Genomic DNA, 16,727 nt, shown 5'->3' on the forward strand with positions numbered 1-16,727 from the left:
AACATAGGATCCTACTACAGTAATTCCTGCACAGAACTGATTAATATAAAATTAAAATCCAATAAAAATAGAATAAAAAAATAGACATGGGTTACCATGCACTTAATTAAAAAAATATATGATGTTGTTTAAAGAGATAATTGAAGATGAAATTACAGGGAGGGGGGCGGCAGCATTTACGAAAGCCAACCCCTCTCCCTTCCCTTCCCTGCTAATTTCATTACATTCAATTCCTATTCTGCCCAACCAACAAAATTTGTACAGATGGACAACACTTAAGCTTTTTGCTGACAATGTTGCATTCTTTTGTTTTTAAACTGAGCAACTTCCATTTTAAAAGAAATTATTTTAAAACATATCCCAGTTACAAGCTTCAAACTACACAGTCCTCTCTTTTGGTGGAAAGGGAAAAGAAAGAGGAACAAGAAAAGGTAAACCTGTTCAAAGAACATCACAGAGGAAATATCTGGGGAAAGCAGCAAACAGACAAAACTCATTTAAGAAAAAGAACCAGTAACCTAGTAGTAAAAATAACACCTTTTTGTTCTTCAAGCCTATATTTCATCCGCCCAGCACAAATCACACCCTTATTACTTAAATAAGAAACCTTATACTAACAAAGAAGTGAAGTTTCTTGCCTTATAGGCTTCCACTTGTTGTTGACTGGCTTCCAGTTCCCCTTTTAATGATGCCTGCAACATTAGATGGTCATTCTCCTGTATGATAAAATTATCTGGTTATTAAAAAAACCCAAACCTCAGCAACTTAATAATTCAGCTACCAGCCCGTTTTTCAAAAAGTTAGTTTAAAAATGGAATACACAGTCATTAACATCTGGACTCACAGCTTGTTTTGAATCAGCCAGTTCTTTTTTGGTTTTCACCAGGAGTTGTTTTATCTTGGCATTTCTTTCCTCATCCTGTTGCATAGTTGACTGAAGTGACTCTAATGCAGAAAACAGCAGTTATATACAAAGAAAACTTCCCCTCCCATATTTCCTTAAAAATATTGGAAAACATTTAAGCAAATTCTGACAGATTTCTGAAGAACTGCAAACAAGTAGCTTACAGTAAGTTTAGTATCCTATTTCCAAGTATCACAAAGATCTTCAAATAAATAAAATTGTTTTAAGACTTACACTTAAGGACAGGAAGAAATGAAATTTTTAACGACATGCTAACTAGTAAAGTTTTATGAGTGTGGTATGTCAGAATGAAAAACCCTGTCAGTCACTGACTTTCAGGACTTATGATTAACTTGATCAGGTACGAAACACTGTTTATCAGGCAGGCAATTTGGCCTTTATTTGCTGAATACTAGATCAAGTGACTGATAACCTACTAAAGTTTCCTTTATGGAAAAGTAATTTTGACTATGTAACTGGTTAGTATTCCCTGCAAACCCTACTCTCACTCATCGACTTGAGAAGTTGTTTCTGAATTGTATTTTTTACCATTACTAACTATACCATAGTGACTCTTGCTGTTTATAGTTTACTCACTTATTTCTTCCTGTAGGGTCTCCTGCTTCTGTTTCTGAATCCCCGTCTCTTGCTCGAGATCTTCTATTCTGCTGTCTTTATCAGTAATCTTCTGATTAAGTTCTTTTACTAGCCTTTCATAATCAGCTATTTCCATATCCATCAGTGTACTCTTTTGAGCATCCTGCAAGTTACACACAATGAAGTTACAGCTTACAATCTGCCTTGGCTGCTAAGATTTTTTTTTTTTTTAAATTATATTGAAAAACTATATTGCCCATCTAACAAAAACTTTATAACTATCCATATCCACAAGCAACACCCATCCATCAGGTTTCCATATCCTCAGAAAATAATCTGTTTTCAAACAAGAACCAGAAGCTTTGAAAAACCTGTTTTAACAGTTTTACCAGTAGGTATTTTGCAGATACTAGTTTCTATCATCTTCAGTCCTTACAGCAAGGGCAGCTTCTGAATAGTGCACCATACAAGCACTCCAGACATCTGAATTCTATTCCTATTTCTACTCATGACAGGCCACATAACCCAAGCTAAAACAAACAAACAAAAACAAAAAACAAACCCAAAAGTACATATCAGCTCTCCAAACACAAAACTAGGAGGAAAAGCCCTCATGTTTCCCCTTTTGCAAACCTTGGGCTTTAAAATCCTCAGAACAGAAAGGGAGGCATTCAACATAGCAAGATGGGCCAAAATCTTTGGTAGTCCATTAAGCACTAACATGAACAGCAACTCTACCTTTCTGGCCAGCTCTAGTTCTTGCATAGTTTTCTGCAGATGTTTCTTTTCCTTCTGAAGTTCCATCTGAAGCTCCTCCATTTCTCGGAGAGCACCACTATGTTCCTGAAATTTAAATACTTCTCAATTATGCAGTCCAATTTCAAAACAGATGTCAGCATCTATTTACACTTACACACACACTTTGGTTGTACAAAGTTAATTGATTCCTTTTTTAGGAAATCACTGGGAACGAAAGAAAAACCCAGAAGACTATGAAGTGTTTTTCACATTCTGTCACAACTCCCCATCTACTCTAAGTGACAGCCTTGCAAAGTTCTTTCAATGAACAGACCAAGCCTTCAAAAAAGACCAAGTAACAAGAAGAGAAAGTATGGAACTTGTTCTATAAAAACACAGTTTACAAAGGTCTAACAGAAGTCACATCCAGTGAAAGTAATGCTTCAGCCCATTCACCATCTCTAGAGAGTACTACCTTTGTTTTCTGTTCTTTTAGAAGCTTTTCAGCTTCTAGATCTTTGTCAGCCTTTGCCTTGGCTCTTTGTATCTCCAGTATCTGAGCTTCCAGCAGCTTCGCATTATATTGTAGTGTTTCAACACGAGCGAGGAGGTCTTCATTAGCAGACTGTAAATGATCATGCTGAAATGATCATAGTGGAAAGATAAAAACGTAAGCTGAATTTGCGTGCAACTTTGAGAGATAAGATACTATCTATATTTAAAAAACAAACACTGATTTCTATCCAACTCCCTTACCAACAGCACTCCTACTGATGAGTCTTGTCCATCTTAACTGTTTTAAACCAGATTAAGAAATAGGCTAAATTAAAGTCACTAGCACAATTTGATTATTTTGTTCAGAGTTCATTTGCCCAACTTTCTGTAAGATGGCTAGAATTACACGAAATCTGAAAAAAACACCCCAACATTTATGCTTTGTGCAAGAATCACCTTCCTCCCACAATGATACGCGACGTTCCAGTACTTATTGCCCCACTTCAAATACAGCTGCTGTATTTATAAATAAATGATCATGCTATTAACTCCTAAAAAAGATTTTAACTGCAGCACCACCAAGCCTTCAATGAGATCGTATCAGTACGTAGTAAGAAATCCTCCAGTATCTGGGCTATTTTTGCAATGATTTTAACAGATTTAATTGTGACATCTTCAATGTTTTATCTTGGGCTCTATTATGCAGATTAAGAATGAAGTATAAGTGAAAGAAGCTGCCAATTACCTAAACAGTGGTTTTATTTACAAAATACTTCATAACAAACTTGAAAATTCAATGTCTGCATAATCAGTGGAATATATGCTACTATTTGTCATTTCTTCCTATGCTATTCACTACTAGCTTCCATTTATAAGGAAATGGTGGCCTAGGTGAATCTTCAGTGTAATTATCTATGGGGCCTGGGAGTTTAAATCCTAAATCCCAAACCCATTGCAGTTAGCTTTGCAAAAATGTGTCTCTCAGCTGCTTAATTACCATCTTAGACTCTTCTGAATGCCACTATAGTACTCTACAATGCATCCTAAAGTCTCATCCTTGTGAGAGATGCAAAAACCATAATGAATTTAGTATGTTTAAACACTCTGTTGATTAAATAACAAATCCACATTTTGTCTAAGAAATAGAAGAAAAAAAACCATAACAGTTAAAGGTTACTGTACTTCATGAGAAGTGTAGATGTGAAATCAGAGAAATAGTGCAAGTTTGATACGTTGTTTTTATATCTGGTACACGGAGCAGAGTTGTATGTCCAAACCAAGCCAGAGGTGATCACCTGCTCTCTTCTGAGAGCTGACTTGGGGCAAATTAAACCCTTTCTATTGAAAAAGCCAGACATTCTAGATATATTTACCTTTGTCACGGCCCAGATAAGGTATCAGATGTTGAAAAAAAACAAACCCAAACCACCTGAATTTCCAGTCACTATCCAAAATGCACTTAGGTTATGAAACTATATAGTAAGAATCACATGAATAAAGCTTACACTCAATAGGTAAAATAATTTTTACCGTAATTATCAATAGATCAGACACACATACAGAACTGACCTGCTGGGATGACACCTGTAGCTGTCTTGTGAGGTCATCTATCTGACGTTCAAGATTATTTGCTCTGCATTTTTCAGAATCCAGCTGTTCTCCTTGCTTATCGTATTCCATCAAAAGATTCTTATCACATACAAACAGAAAACCATCATTTTTTACAACATACATTGCATAAGCACATTCTATACCTCAGACACTTACTTCTAACATTTCAGCATGAGTTGTCTTACTGCAACATCAGAAATATCAGAATGAAATTAAAGCTATTGTTCCATTACAGACTCTGGGAGAAACCCTTTTCAGTTCATTAAATTCTAGAATAATTCAGGTTGGAAGAGACCTCAGGAGGTCTACATTCCACCTCCTGCTTAAAGCAGGGTCAGCAGTGAGATCAGACCTGGTTGCTCAGAGCTTTGTCCAGTCAGCTCTTTCCAAGGACCTGCCTCCAAGGATGGAGATGGCACCACACCTCTGGGCAACTTGTTCCAAAGCTCAACCATCCTCATAGGGTAAAAATATTTATCCACGTATCCAGCTGGAATCTCTCGTTTCAATTTAGGACTACTATCTCTCATCTTGCACCGCCATTAATAACCTAACTCTACTTCCTTGATAATGTCTTTATAGGTACTGGAAGGCTGCTATTACGTCCCTTTGAAGTCTTCTCCAGCCTAAGCAATTTCTCAGCCTTGTACATCACTTATTCCAGTCCCTTGACCATCCTGGGCACGCTCCACTGAAATCACTTCAGGTTATCAATGTCCTTCTTGTATTTGGCGGGAGGAGGAGGGACAAGACTGGTTGCAACACTCTCACTGATGTCAGAATCATTTAGGTTGGAAACGACCCTTAAGATCATCGAGTCCAACTGTTAACCTAACACTGCCAAGTCCACCACTAAACCATGTCCCTAAGCACCACATCTACACCTCTTTTAAATACCTCCAGGGATGGTGACTCCACCACTTCCCTGGGCAGCCTGGTCCAATGCTTGACAACCCTTTCAGTGAAGAAATTTTTCCTAGTATCCAATCTAAACCTCCCCTGGCACAACTTGAGGCTGTTTCCTCTCATCCTATTGCTTGTAACTTGGGAGAAGAGACCAACACCCACTTCACTACAGCCTCCTTTCAGGTAGTTGTAGAGAGCAATAATGTCTCCCCTCAGCCTCCTTTTCTCAGGCTAAACAACCCCAGTTCCCTCAGCCGCTCCTCATAAGACTTGTGCTCTAGACCCTTCACCTTCATGGGAGTGCTGACTGAAGAGAGATAATGACTTCCCTTGACCTACTAGCTGTACTCCTGTTCTTGCAGCCCAGGATGCTGTGGCCACCTTTGGTACCAGAACACAGTTTTCTCATTCTCAGTGCACTGCCTACCAAAACCCTGAAATTCTTTTCAGCAGCCACATGGTCCCCAGCTTGTATCAAGGAGTTCCTCTCTCCCAAATGAAGAACTTTGCATTTGTCTTTGTCAAACTTCAAACAGTTTCTGTCAGCCCATTCCTCACGCCTGTCTAGGTCTCTCTGAATGGAAGCCCTGCCCTCAAGTCTATTGACTGTTCCCAATTAGGAACAATCTGAGAACTTGATGAATGTGTACTCCATCACCTTCTCCAGGTCACTGTTAAACAGGACGGGTCCCAGCATAGACCCCTTTGGTACCCCATTTGTTATTGGCATCTAGTACAAGCCGTTAATTGCTACTCTCTGAGCCCAACCATGCAACTATTTTTTTTTTTTTATTATTTTTTAAGCACCCATTCAGTTTTTTACCCATTTAGATCATAATGTCCTAGCGCGGATACAAGAGTACTGTGAGAGAGCATCAAAAGCCTTCCTAAAGTCAAGATAAGTGACATCCACTGTTCTCTGCTAATCTACAACTCCACCTGTTTTATCATGGCAGGCAATCAGATTAATCAGACACAATTTACTCTTGGTGAATTGATGCTGACTGTCCCCAGTCACCTGCTTTTACTTCATGTGCCCAGCAACATGACCCAAGAGGACTCGCTCCTAAGGCATTGTTAGTTTATGTCTTTATCACGTAAGGACTTTCTAACTGATCCCCAATTTAATGTACTTTGAAGAATTCATAAGGATTTACGTTTTGCCTCAGCAACACATTGTTTGATATGTATGATGCTAGATTTAAAAGGCTTAAAAATACCATCCAGTAGAAAGGAAATGCCTCATTTTCTTCTGATAGCAGCCACACAGTTCTGTTACTAGAACCTTACGTTGCTTGATTTGTGTACTCAACTGCACTGACATAATTTCTTTTTCCAAACATACTTGTGCAAGTAAATAGCAATATATGTCCAGGCTAGGCTTCAAAAGCAAAGTATTTTCTGACAGTTAACTGTCTTTTGTAAATATGGTACTATTCTTACCTTATAGCTTTCAGCTCCTTGAATGACATCTTTCATTGAAGCAGACAACTGATCTTTTTCTGATCGAACCAACTCCAATTCTTCCCTCAGAGTCTGCATCTTATTACAAAGAAGTGTGTGTCATTAAAACAGAACCCCACATGCAGAATGTTCTTCATATTAAGAAGCAGTCAGGGTACCTCTTTTCGGCTGGCATCTAATTCCTTCTTTGCTTTCACAGCAACAACCTTAATTTTATTTAGCTTCTCTCCTTTTTCTGCAGATTCTTTTTCCAGCCTTCCTAAAATAAATAAATAAGGAAGTGAAAAAATATGCCTCTCCTCTCCCTCAAGAAACGACATGAAAAGAAATTCAATTAGAACACAAATACCAGAATGACTTTGAAACAAAACAAATATAAAGCAGAGGGAGACATTCAAATGTCTCATTCAGTTAAGCATTTAAATTTAATTTGAAGCTAGAACATCCAGCCGCACAGACAGCTTAGGGACGATCTTTCCCTGTTTCAGAGGCTTCCATCACAGTTAACATTAAAAGCCATATTCCTGTCTACTTCTACACACAGCTGTAACAACTCGGAACCATTTTCTTTCTAATGTGTTGGGATAACTGCAGTGATGCAACAGCAGTTTTGGCAAAGTGTTGCTTTCCTCTCCTCTTGGCAGCCTTAGCAATTCTTATTGACACAGTTATTTCCCATATTTAAAAAAATAACGATGAAATCCACTGCACTGTTTATAGCCAAATGTACACAGGAAGAAAAAACCTTAAGAAATATCAAATGATAACTGACTTAAGATTGCTAACAATATTTTAAATCCCTAAAGGAAGGAATATTGTAGGAAGTTGCATTGATACCTACTTCCCCACCTTCCTTGGCTTGTAGGAAATATGGGACAATTATGCAGAGAAAGAAGAACTAACAATCCAAAAACCTCAAACTGTTTACATAAAAGAGAACAGTGAGAAAGATACCAATTTTTTCTTGAAGCTCTGCTACTGAAGACTGTTGATCAGTTTTCTCAGTCAATGTCTCCATTAAATTCTGTATTATAAACAAAGATACAAGTATTACAAAAATTTCTTTGTGATATCTGTTTTTCCCCTAACAAGCCACCAGAACTTTCAGCTACAGCTGGACTGTGTCTACATTCTCACTACCAAGAAAGTCTTTATGTGCAATTTCATATCAGCTTGGTAACTGAAAAGCATACTTATGTTGAAAGGAAAACATTCCAACCTTTTAACAGCTGCTTTCCATCCTGTCCGAGGACAAAAAATAGGAGACCATTAATTCTGCAGCTGTCAGTTTTACATAACCATCAATTCCCAGGACCTGAAGTTAGGAGTAGCTAATGCAGATCAAGCAGGAGTTTTGTTTGAGATGGAGATCATAGAAAGTTAGAGGTGAAAGATATGAGGTCAGTTAGTCCATCTAGTTAAATGATCACTTTGAGGGGTATTGACAGGAAGACAGGTTCAAGTACAAGCAACTTTTGTCAAGATAGCACTATGACTGGTTTTGTTTGGTTGTTTTTTTTTTCCTGGGGGGAGGGAGGGGATTCTGAGGTGCCAGGAAACTCAGAAACATGTGCTTCCTAGAAGGGAAACTCACTTTGAGGCCAAGGGGGAAAGAAAAAAAAAAAAAAAAAAAAAAAAGAAGAGAGAGAATTGAAAGTATTTTTTGAACCTTAATTCTGAAGACTTTAGAGGTTTAGTCTGTATACTTCAATAACAAAATATAACCTTTAGAGAACTCAGTTCGTCTTTCACATTTCTAAGTTCAGTTTCCTTTTGTTCCAGAATGAAATTTAAGTCGTCTTGTTTTTCCGATCCTTTTTGCTGTTCTTGTATTTGACTTTCACAAAAAGCAAGTTTTTGAGTGATCTCTTCAATATTAGCTAAAAGATCTTGATATTCAATCCTTGTTTTTTCACTGGCATTCTTCAGCTCCTGGATATCATGTTGAAGTGCTTCTTTTTCAGACAACACTCCTTCCAATTCTTCTCTCAAGAGATCCTTTTCTTTTTCAAAATCCTGAATCAGGGATCTATGTTCTGTATATTGAGCTGCATTTTCTTCCTCCAGTCTGTCAACTTCCCGCTGCAAATGAAGAACTTTCTCCTCATTCTGTAGAGCAAGGCACTGCTCTTCTTTCATTTTTGCCAAGCATTCATTTGCAATTTGTAACAAGTTAAGAGAATCATATTCCTCATTAGAATCTGAAATGCTGGACCCCACTTGCTCAAGTAAGTGGTACAGCTGAGTTTTTACAAGGGATCTGTGTGCTTGTTCACTTTCAAGTAATGTTGATATATGTTTTTTTTTCTGCAGTCATCATTTGTAGTTTCTTTTCTAAGTTTTCAGACTGCTCTTTCAACACTAACCAACCATCTTTTTCAGATATAATCTTTTCCAGCTCTTCACTTAATTCGCCTTTTTCCTGAATGATTTTCTTATTTTCCTCATGAAGAGTATATGCTTCAGATGAAAGGTTCTCTCTTTCACGCACCAGAGAGTCAATCTTGTTTTCCAGTTGCTCTAGTGTTTGAGCATTTTCACTGTTCCTAGTTAAAGCTTCGTTCAGTCTCTCTGTTAATTCCTCCACCTTTTTCTTCAGGTCGCTATTGTACTGGTTAGCAACATCTGTTTCTTGCTGAAGTTCCTGAACTTTTCCTTGTTCTTGCTTGCACCTTTCCTGAAGGGTTTCTCTCTCTTCACTCAAGCATTTTACTTCATTTAAAATATCCTTATTTTGATCAGTAAGAGCAATGACCTTCTCTTCCAGTTCTTTCATAGCAGTTTCTTTTTGGTCAATGGAGCTTGTTATTATGTTATTCTCCTCCTGAAGACTAACAATTTTACATTTAAGTTCTTCTATCTCTAGCTGATTAGATGACAATTTTTCTGTTTCTTCCTGGAGGCGATTCACAGTTTCAAGAAGAACATCCTTTTCATTGAAAGCAGCTCGGAGTTTCTGTTGCAGTTCACTGACATCAGAAGCTTGCTGCTGTTTCATTGATTCAAACTCCTGGCTGATCTTTCCAGCAGATTCCCCTAGCTCAGCCTGTAGAGTTTCCATTGTTTCTCTCAGGCTGTTGTAATTGGACACTGCTTCTTCTTTCTCCTGAGTTAGCTTTTCAAGTTGTTCTCTAAGTTCCTGCATTTCAAAAACTAATGCCATCTTTTCTTTTTCAGAATCAGATAATAAAGTTTCATTTAGTTCAGAAATTTCTCTCTTATGTTGCTCTTTCAGAGTTTGGGTCTCTAAGTTACGCTCTTTTACAGCGGTTTCACAGTGCTGTCTTGCTGCTTGAAGCTCCAATTTTAGTTTTTCAATTACACAACAGTAATCTTCTTTAGTGAGTTGCAATTCATTTATCTTAAAGTCCAAGTCTTCCCGCTCATGAAAGTACTCATCCTTTATGTGATGGATTTCCTCTTCCAGTTTTAGTTTAACATTACTCATGTAAGTTAACTCATCTTTTAATATACTATGTTGGGACTGGAGCTCTTCTAAACTATGCTCCAGGTGCCTAACCTTTTCTTCCATTTTTGCTTCTACACAAAGTTCTTCTTGTGTATCTACATCATCTATCTTGTTTTCTACATTTTTATTTAAGACTTCTCTCAGCTGCTCCAAGTCATATTCACGCTGGTCAGTACAGGCACACATTTCATCCTTTGTATTTTTCTCTTTTATTAGGCTCTCCTCTGCCAAATTGTGCTGTAACTGATTTATCTGATTTTGCTTTTCTTCATTCTCTTTAGATGATATTTCAATCCGATGCATCAACTCTGCCACCTCTTCCTGATGGGCAATTTTTAATTTTTTAAGCTCTTCATTCAGATTTTTGATTTCATTACGGTAACACTGAGAGTTGCTTTTAATAGTTTCTTGCAGATTTGTCACTTCTTTGTTTTTGTCTTCATTCACAGTTTCCAACTGCTTGTTCAGACACAAAATTTGCTCCTCATAAGTAGATTTAATCCTTTGGACATCATCTTGTAATCTTTTAACTTCTTTTTGACTATCACTATGACATTCAATCTGTTCCACCAGCCCCATTTGTTTCTTCACTTGTTCCTCTAATTCCATTTTCAGCTTTGTTAAGTCCTCATTGTGTTTGCATTGTGCATTTGCTAATTCACTCTTCAGAGCTTTTATTTCTTTCAGAGAGTCAACACTTGATTGCTCTAGTTGCTTCTGCAATTCTTCTGTCTTAGCCACTGCAGCCTAAACAAACATGCAAGTTGTTATTAAATACTGGTAATTTAGCACACAGAATTTCCAAATAAACTGTTTACAATAACGAATTAGAAGATTTAAGAGTCCTTAGTTTTAAAAATTGCTATAGTTTTTAAAATATCTAACTATATTAGGACAAGTCAATTCAGAAGACACTGCAGAGTACAAAAACGTTTGCAGAATGAGAAAGGAAAACTAAGTCTTAAATCATGTTTACCAGCATAATTTCACAAAATGGTCATGACAGACTTCAGCTTTAGCAACTATTCTGATGATGTATTGAAGACCAAATTACTTTTACTGCATCAAATTCAAGTATCTGGAATATAACAATGTTCATCAATTGCAAGCAATTCACTCTTCACTTTATTATTAATTGAGATTACTGACATAATATAGATGCCTTGGCTGACAGCCTCCTTCCTATGAATACCTGAATGTAAACCTCATATGTCCCATGGAAAGACAGAGCTGATTGATTGAAGCCACCACATATGTAGGCTACTAATGCACAGACTGAACTCTTTTTGAACAGCTGTGGATCTAGCTGGTGCATATAAGAATTTTATATTTATTGTCAGTCCTGTAAAAACTATAAATTAGGGGGTACAGAAAAAAATATGCTTTAACTTATGAAGCCTTTAGTTTTTTGTTTTTTTTTTTTTAAGGTAAAACAGAACACAGGTAAGTGAAGAAAAAGATTAAAATGAAAGTGAAATACAAAACAAGCAAAACTAGAAAATAAACATAATTCTGAAGTATTTCAGTAATGTTCTATTGCTCATTTCAGTACCTCTGCTTCTTGCTTTCTTTGAATATTTTCTTTTTTCAGAGCTACGCACTGCTGCTGACTTTCAGCTTTTTCCAGAAGTACAACATCCAGTCTTTCTGTGAGAGCCTAATTTTAAGGAAGAAAGATCACTGAAAGAAGGGTTTCTTAACAATGGAAGCCTGAATGATTTCTGCAAACCATAGGAACTCACATATTGGTCATGACTTTTTTTGTCAATTAAACAGATGAGTCTGATTTTAAAAGTTACGTTCAGCCCAAATATGACAGATATGGAATATGTAGACTAAAACAATGTTGTTGAGTAATAGGTCCTGTTCAAAATCATATTTCTGAACAGCTAATTTTTTATCACCAGGTGGTGGTGGTGGGGGGAGCTCCCCTTCCAAAGAAAAGAAATCTCCATCCAAATTATTAAAAACAATTTTCCAGTTGATAAATTCCTCCTCACTACCAATTTTCACTTTCATATGCTGTCTATGACCCTTACTTTGAGAAAGACAGATGTCTTGCCACTTAAAAAAAAAAATTCCAGTTACTTTCCTAAAAGTATTTCTTGTGACATGCAACTTTAATGATGTGTTTCTGATCTCATCAAATGACTGTCCCAGAAGTTTTCTAAATGGCTGAAGTCTTTCCACAGTGGTCATTCTAAAATAAACAAAAGCCTGTCTAACCAGCTACACAAGGAAAAAGTCTTGCTGAGGAAATTGTACTATTCTGTACTATTCCTCACAGAACTGATAGTGTTTTCTGAGAAGTGGAGTAAGGATGTGGGGGGAGGAGGAAAAAAAGAGGTTTTAGGAAGTGTCTTGAATTCCTGAAAACTGATTACATTCAATTTGAATAACAGTTTTAAAGCTATTTACTATTTGTCAAATTATTTCTGTAGATTTATATCAGCTAACATTATGTAATACATTAGAAATCCATTATATATTCCTACCTGAATAATATCATCAGCTCCTCCAGTAGCTGCTTTAGATCTGAGTTCTTCAATCTCTTTCTCTAGTTCTTAAAAAAGTATAGAAATTTGACAGCATGAATTGATGCTCCATCACAGCAGCAAATTCCTAGTAAATCCAGTGCCTAACAACACTCCTATTCAAATCAGAGATGTCTTTTACTTCATCTTTTTTTTGTTGTTGTTACTGAGTGATAGAAAGGGCTAACGGAAAGAGAGTAAACATTCAGTACTGCTTCTCCAGTCCTGACATTTCGCATGGTTTCCTGAGGAAGCAAAGCTTCCTTGTTTGGGTAGAGGGACAACAGATAGCAATTCTTCTGATGATTGTCTTACCTTCTATTTCATGATCAATTTAAGCCAGAGAAGAGAGATTCAGTTCCTACTGGTTCTCTAAAAATAGGCAGCAGGTAGAAGAACAAGATCTTATGAATAACTCCACTGAGGAAAAGCCTAGTATAGCCTATCCCTATCCTTATTGTTTCGCTGGGCAGCTACCAGCAGTCAGCATAACTGTAACTCCAAACAAGGGGAAGTGACACCAGTCCAAGTAGCGGGCCACTGGAGGAAAAGGGATGGCAGAGAGGACAGGGATAACACATGAGAGCACAGATTTACACAGGATACTTTTAGGTGGTTAACGCAAAATTTTGTTTGGTATATTTTGCAATTTCTTGTTAAAGAAGCAAATGATCAAATATAAAGTAGCTAACTATTTCAAAGAAGCCACTGTACTCTACAACAGTACTAATTATGCAGAAGTCTATCAGAGACATTCCCACTCCCATCTGCTTCCTGAAAAGCAACAGGTATCCCTGCAACTGATATGGGGAACAGACAATGACAAGTCCCACTTCAACTCCTGCACAAGCTACATTGTTCCATCATGCCATACTGCCAGATCAAAATTAATTTAAAACCTGACAAAAGCAATGCTTCTTTTTCTTCCCTTCCTTGCTCTAAGGACTTCATTCCTCATCCTCCCACAAAAAATAGTGACATTGCAGAAAAAAAATCTAGGATATTTGCCTAGGATTTTAATCTACCTAGCAAAAATATGCAGTGGTATTAGGAAAGGTCAGATAGTACCAAGCATTAAGGCAGAAATTGTTCTCTTTCCAGTAAGGTACCTGTACATCTTGACTTCACTTTCTGTATAAGCATCACTTGCTTTTTTGCAAACTTGATGAGATCTTCTTTGGGCAGTGTGTCCAGCTGTAAAAAAGTACATATTAGAGAAACTAGCTTCCTCTAACCCAGACGTAAACAGAAAACAGGGCATTTTAGCATTCGACTTCCAAGATGTTAAATTTTAGGGCAAGAAACTGTCTTACCACACATTTGCAAGAACAGTAACAGTCCAAGTTACTGCTGTTCTGTTATCCAGATCTGTTACTTCAAGTGCGATAGCAGAAACTACTCCTAATTCTGTACTTTTCCGAAACCATTCTAGAGCACACAACTGGGAAGCATCAGTTAGACAGGAGAACTCAGTTGGGAAGGGTTACAATTCAGTAATATAATTTAAACAATGTTTTGAAAATAGCATGGTGACCTAACATTGACATTGTTTAAATTTACTTCCAACATACGCAAACAAGTCTGCGTACATTATGAAACAGACTACCGCCAAAACTGGATGCTACTAATATTTTATCAAATATTATAACAGGAAGTGAACATATCAATAAGAGATTTTTTCCCCCCATTTTCCAAAACACCTGAGCCTAGTGTTTATAAATCAATTTTTCAAGAAGTCTAGAAGACAGGAAACTGTTTAAAAATACCTTTATGTCTTCCTATTAGTCACAGCTTGCATGCTAAGCTGTTACCCTTTCAACTACTGCTCTCCAAATAAATTAGATTTGTGAGGACTGATTACCTTTGATTTGCCTGATCCTGGTGTGGCAGAAGACGCCACCATCTCTTGCCCAGCATCTTGAACCTACAACAAAATAAAGCACAATCTGTGGTAACTGAACTTTTTAATGTAAGACTACTGAAGGAACTAACTGAAAGTCTGCAAACACTGAGAATAACTGAATATAGTGAAAGCTCAAGAAAAAAATTAAAAATATATTTGTAGGACTAGTCAGAAGGATAACGTAAAAAAATCGATAGAGATCTATCGTGATTAGTACAATACGACAGCAGAATAGAAAACTCCTGATTTCCAAACCGGTATGATCTTATGATTCCATTACTGAATTGACATCTGGAACTGATACATTACTGAAAAATCATTTTATTTACAAGAGGTTACAAAGGCGTGACTCACTATCTTGTTCTTAAAAGACTTATTAAAAAAAGGCATGAACAAAAAAAACTTGTAGAGGAACAGCAGTTAAATCAAACTTTGGGAACTTTTGAACCACATATACCTCTCAACTTTTTTTTCTTTCTTTAACACACTGGTTATCACTAAAATTGTTGGCCTAACAAATATGTTTGAAAAGACTCTGCAAAGCCAGGGCTCTTTCGAACAAAATATAACGCTCCCTCCCCCTCGCCTTTTTTTTTTTTTTTTTTTTCTTTTTTTTTTTAAGAACACTCTGGTTAGCAATAGAAGTGCTGGCCTGACAAACATATTTGAAAAGGCTCTGCAAATTCTGGGCTCCCTATTCCTAAGACACATGCATAATGCCTTCTACTGTAAACTTCCACAGATCTAATCTGGGAGACTCTATGTTACTTTACAGTGGTTTATGAGATATGCTTACCTATACTCGGGAACATGAAGAAACATACATAACTAAGATGGGGCAAAGGAAAATGGAACAGACACTTCCAATATCTTCAGGGTAGCATTTCCAAGCTTTGACCTTTACCCTGCTTCTTCCTTCATACTATCATATGTGTGTGTGTGTGTATATAAAAGTGAAGGGGTGTATATATAAATATTTGTATTTTTATATATCTACGTGTTTGTGTGTATATGTATACACACATACCTTCACTTTTATTTTGCTACTCTCTTTATTCTGACCAAAAAACCCCTTATAACAGAAACTAAGGAAAAACCAAACTGGGTCTAAACACTACTAGAATGGAGAATCACTAACAATTTAGAGAGAACAGCTGATACAGATAATAAGAAAGGCCATCATTAGAAATGTGAGTTCAAGTACAGACCAAGGACAAAGGCAGTTCCAGTTATCTCTCTCTGTATCACATGGGCTAGAGGTTTTTTTGAGATGGCAAAAGCAAACTTACTAGAAAATAATGTGCCTGTCAAACACAAATACAGCGTTTAAAAAAAAAAAAAGCTATAAAGTTTAAGTTTCAGATTTTCTTGGTATGCAAAACTTTGTCAACATTTGCATTCTTAATATTTCAGCACTGCAATTAGCAAAACACTGTCACTACAAGCAGTATGCTTACACAGTATGATTAAGTACAACAAATTGTATGTACTGTTTAGAAAATGTTAGCACATGTCTCTCCATACTACGGTAAGGTCAGATGAATCTACACATTCCTTTGACTCTCCTTTAAGCTAATACGCAGAGAGGCAGAACCACGTATCACATAAGACAATGCATCCAGTTTTGTTGTTCTGGTAACAGAAACCAAAAACAGCTTGTGTAGAGGGCTTCACCCATTTGAATTAGAAGAATAAGGAGGAAGATGAGTTACTAAAAAACCCTAAACTTTTCATTGATTAGGTGCATCTGAGCTGTGAGCCAGCAGAAAGTACAGTTCCAAGCACAATGCTGAATCCTGCAAGGATTCTCAAGTTTCTATTCCACCATTCTGAAACCAGGGTATGCTTCCATACTTAGACTGAGACATAGATAGATTTTTTTTTTCAATTTAAAGCCTACTTTATCTACACTAAGGTGTTTCCAAGCCACAGTTTAGCATGTTCTGTGTATTAATTGCTATCTACGCCTTACTTTTGCAACAGCTAAACATACTCTGAGAAAGCCTAGCCAATGTATAAATGCAATATATTAAACTTTGATGTGAACTGTGGCAGTAATGACCACTATGAACAGCGATTTTCTGAGCAGTGTGCAACTTCTAGACA

At 36.9% G+C, this 16,727-nt stretch overlaps 1 protein-coding gene across 1 annotated transcript in view; it reads right to left on the reverse strand.

The window, feature by feature from the left end:
- GCC2 (GRIP and coiled-coil domain containing 2) overlaps positions 1 to 16,727 on the reverse strand; it is a 30,241-nt gene that overhangs the window by 12,530 nt on the left and 984 nt on the right. Inside the window, 15 exon segments of the mRNA XM_050894926.1 lie at positions 639 to 716; positions 845 to 945; positions 1,502 to 1,664; positions 2,240 to 2,344; positions 2,715 to 2,864; positions 4,289 to 4,423; positions 6,695 to 6,793; positions 6,874 to 6,974; positions 7,670 to 7,739; positions 8,441 to 9,028; positions 9,030 to 10,931; positions 11,737 to 11,841; positions 12,680 to 12,747; positions 13,828 to 13,912; positions 14,580 to 14,642. Coding sequence (XP_050750883.1) covers positions 639 to 716; positions 845 to 945; positions 1,502 to 1,664; positions 2,240 to 2,344; positions 2,715 to 2,864; positions 4,289 to 4,423; positions 6,695 to 6,793; positions 6,874 to 6,974; positions 7,670 to 7,739; positions 8,441 to 9,028; positions 9,030 to 10,931; positions 11,737 to 11,841; positions 12,680 to 12,747; positions 13,828 to 13,912; positions 14,580 to 14,642 — 3,813 coding nt within the window.

This window comes from Gymnogyps californianus, chromosome 1, assembly GCF_018139145.2.
Source record: "Gymnogyps californianus isolate 813 chromosome 1, ASM1813914v2, whole genome shotgun sequence".
NCBI classification, from domain to species: domain Eukaryota; kingdom Metazoa; phylum Chordata; class Aves; order Accipitriformes; family Cathartidae; genus Gymnogyps; species Gymnogyps californianus.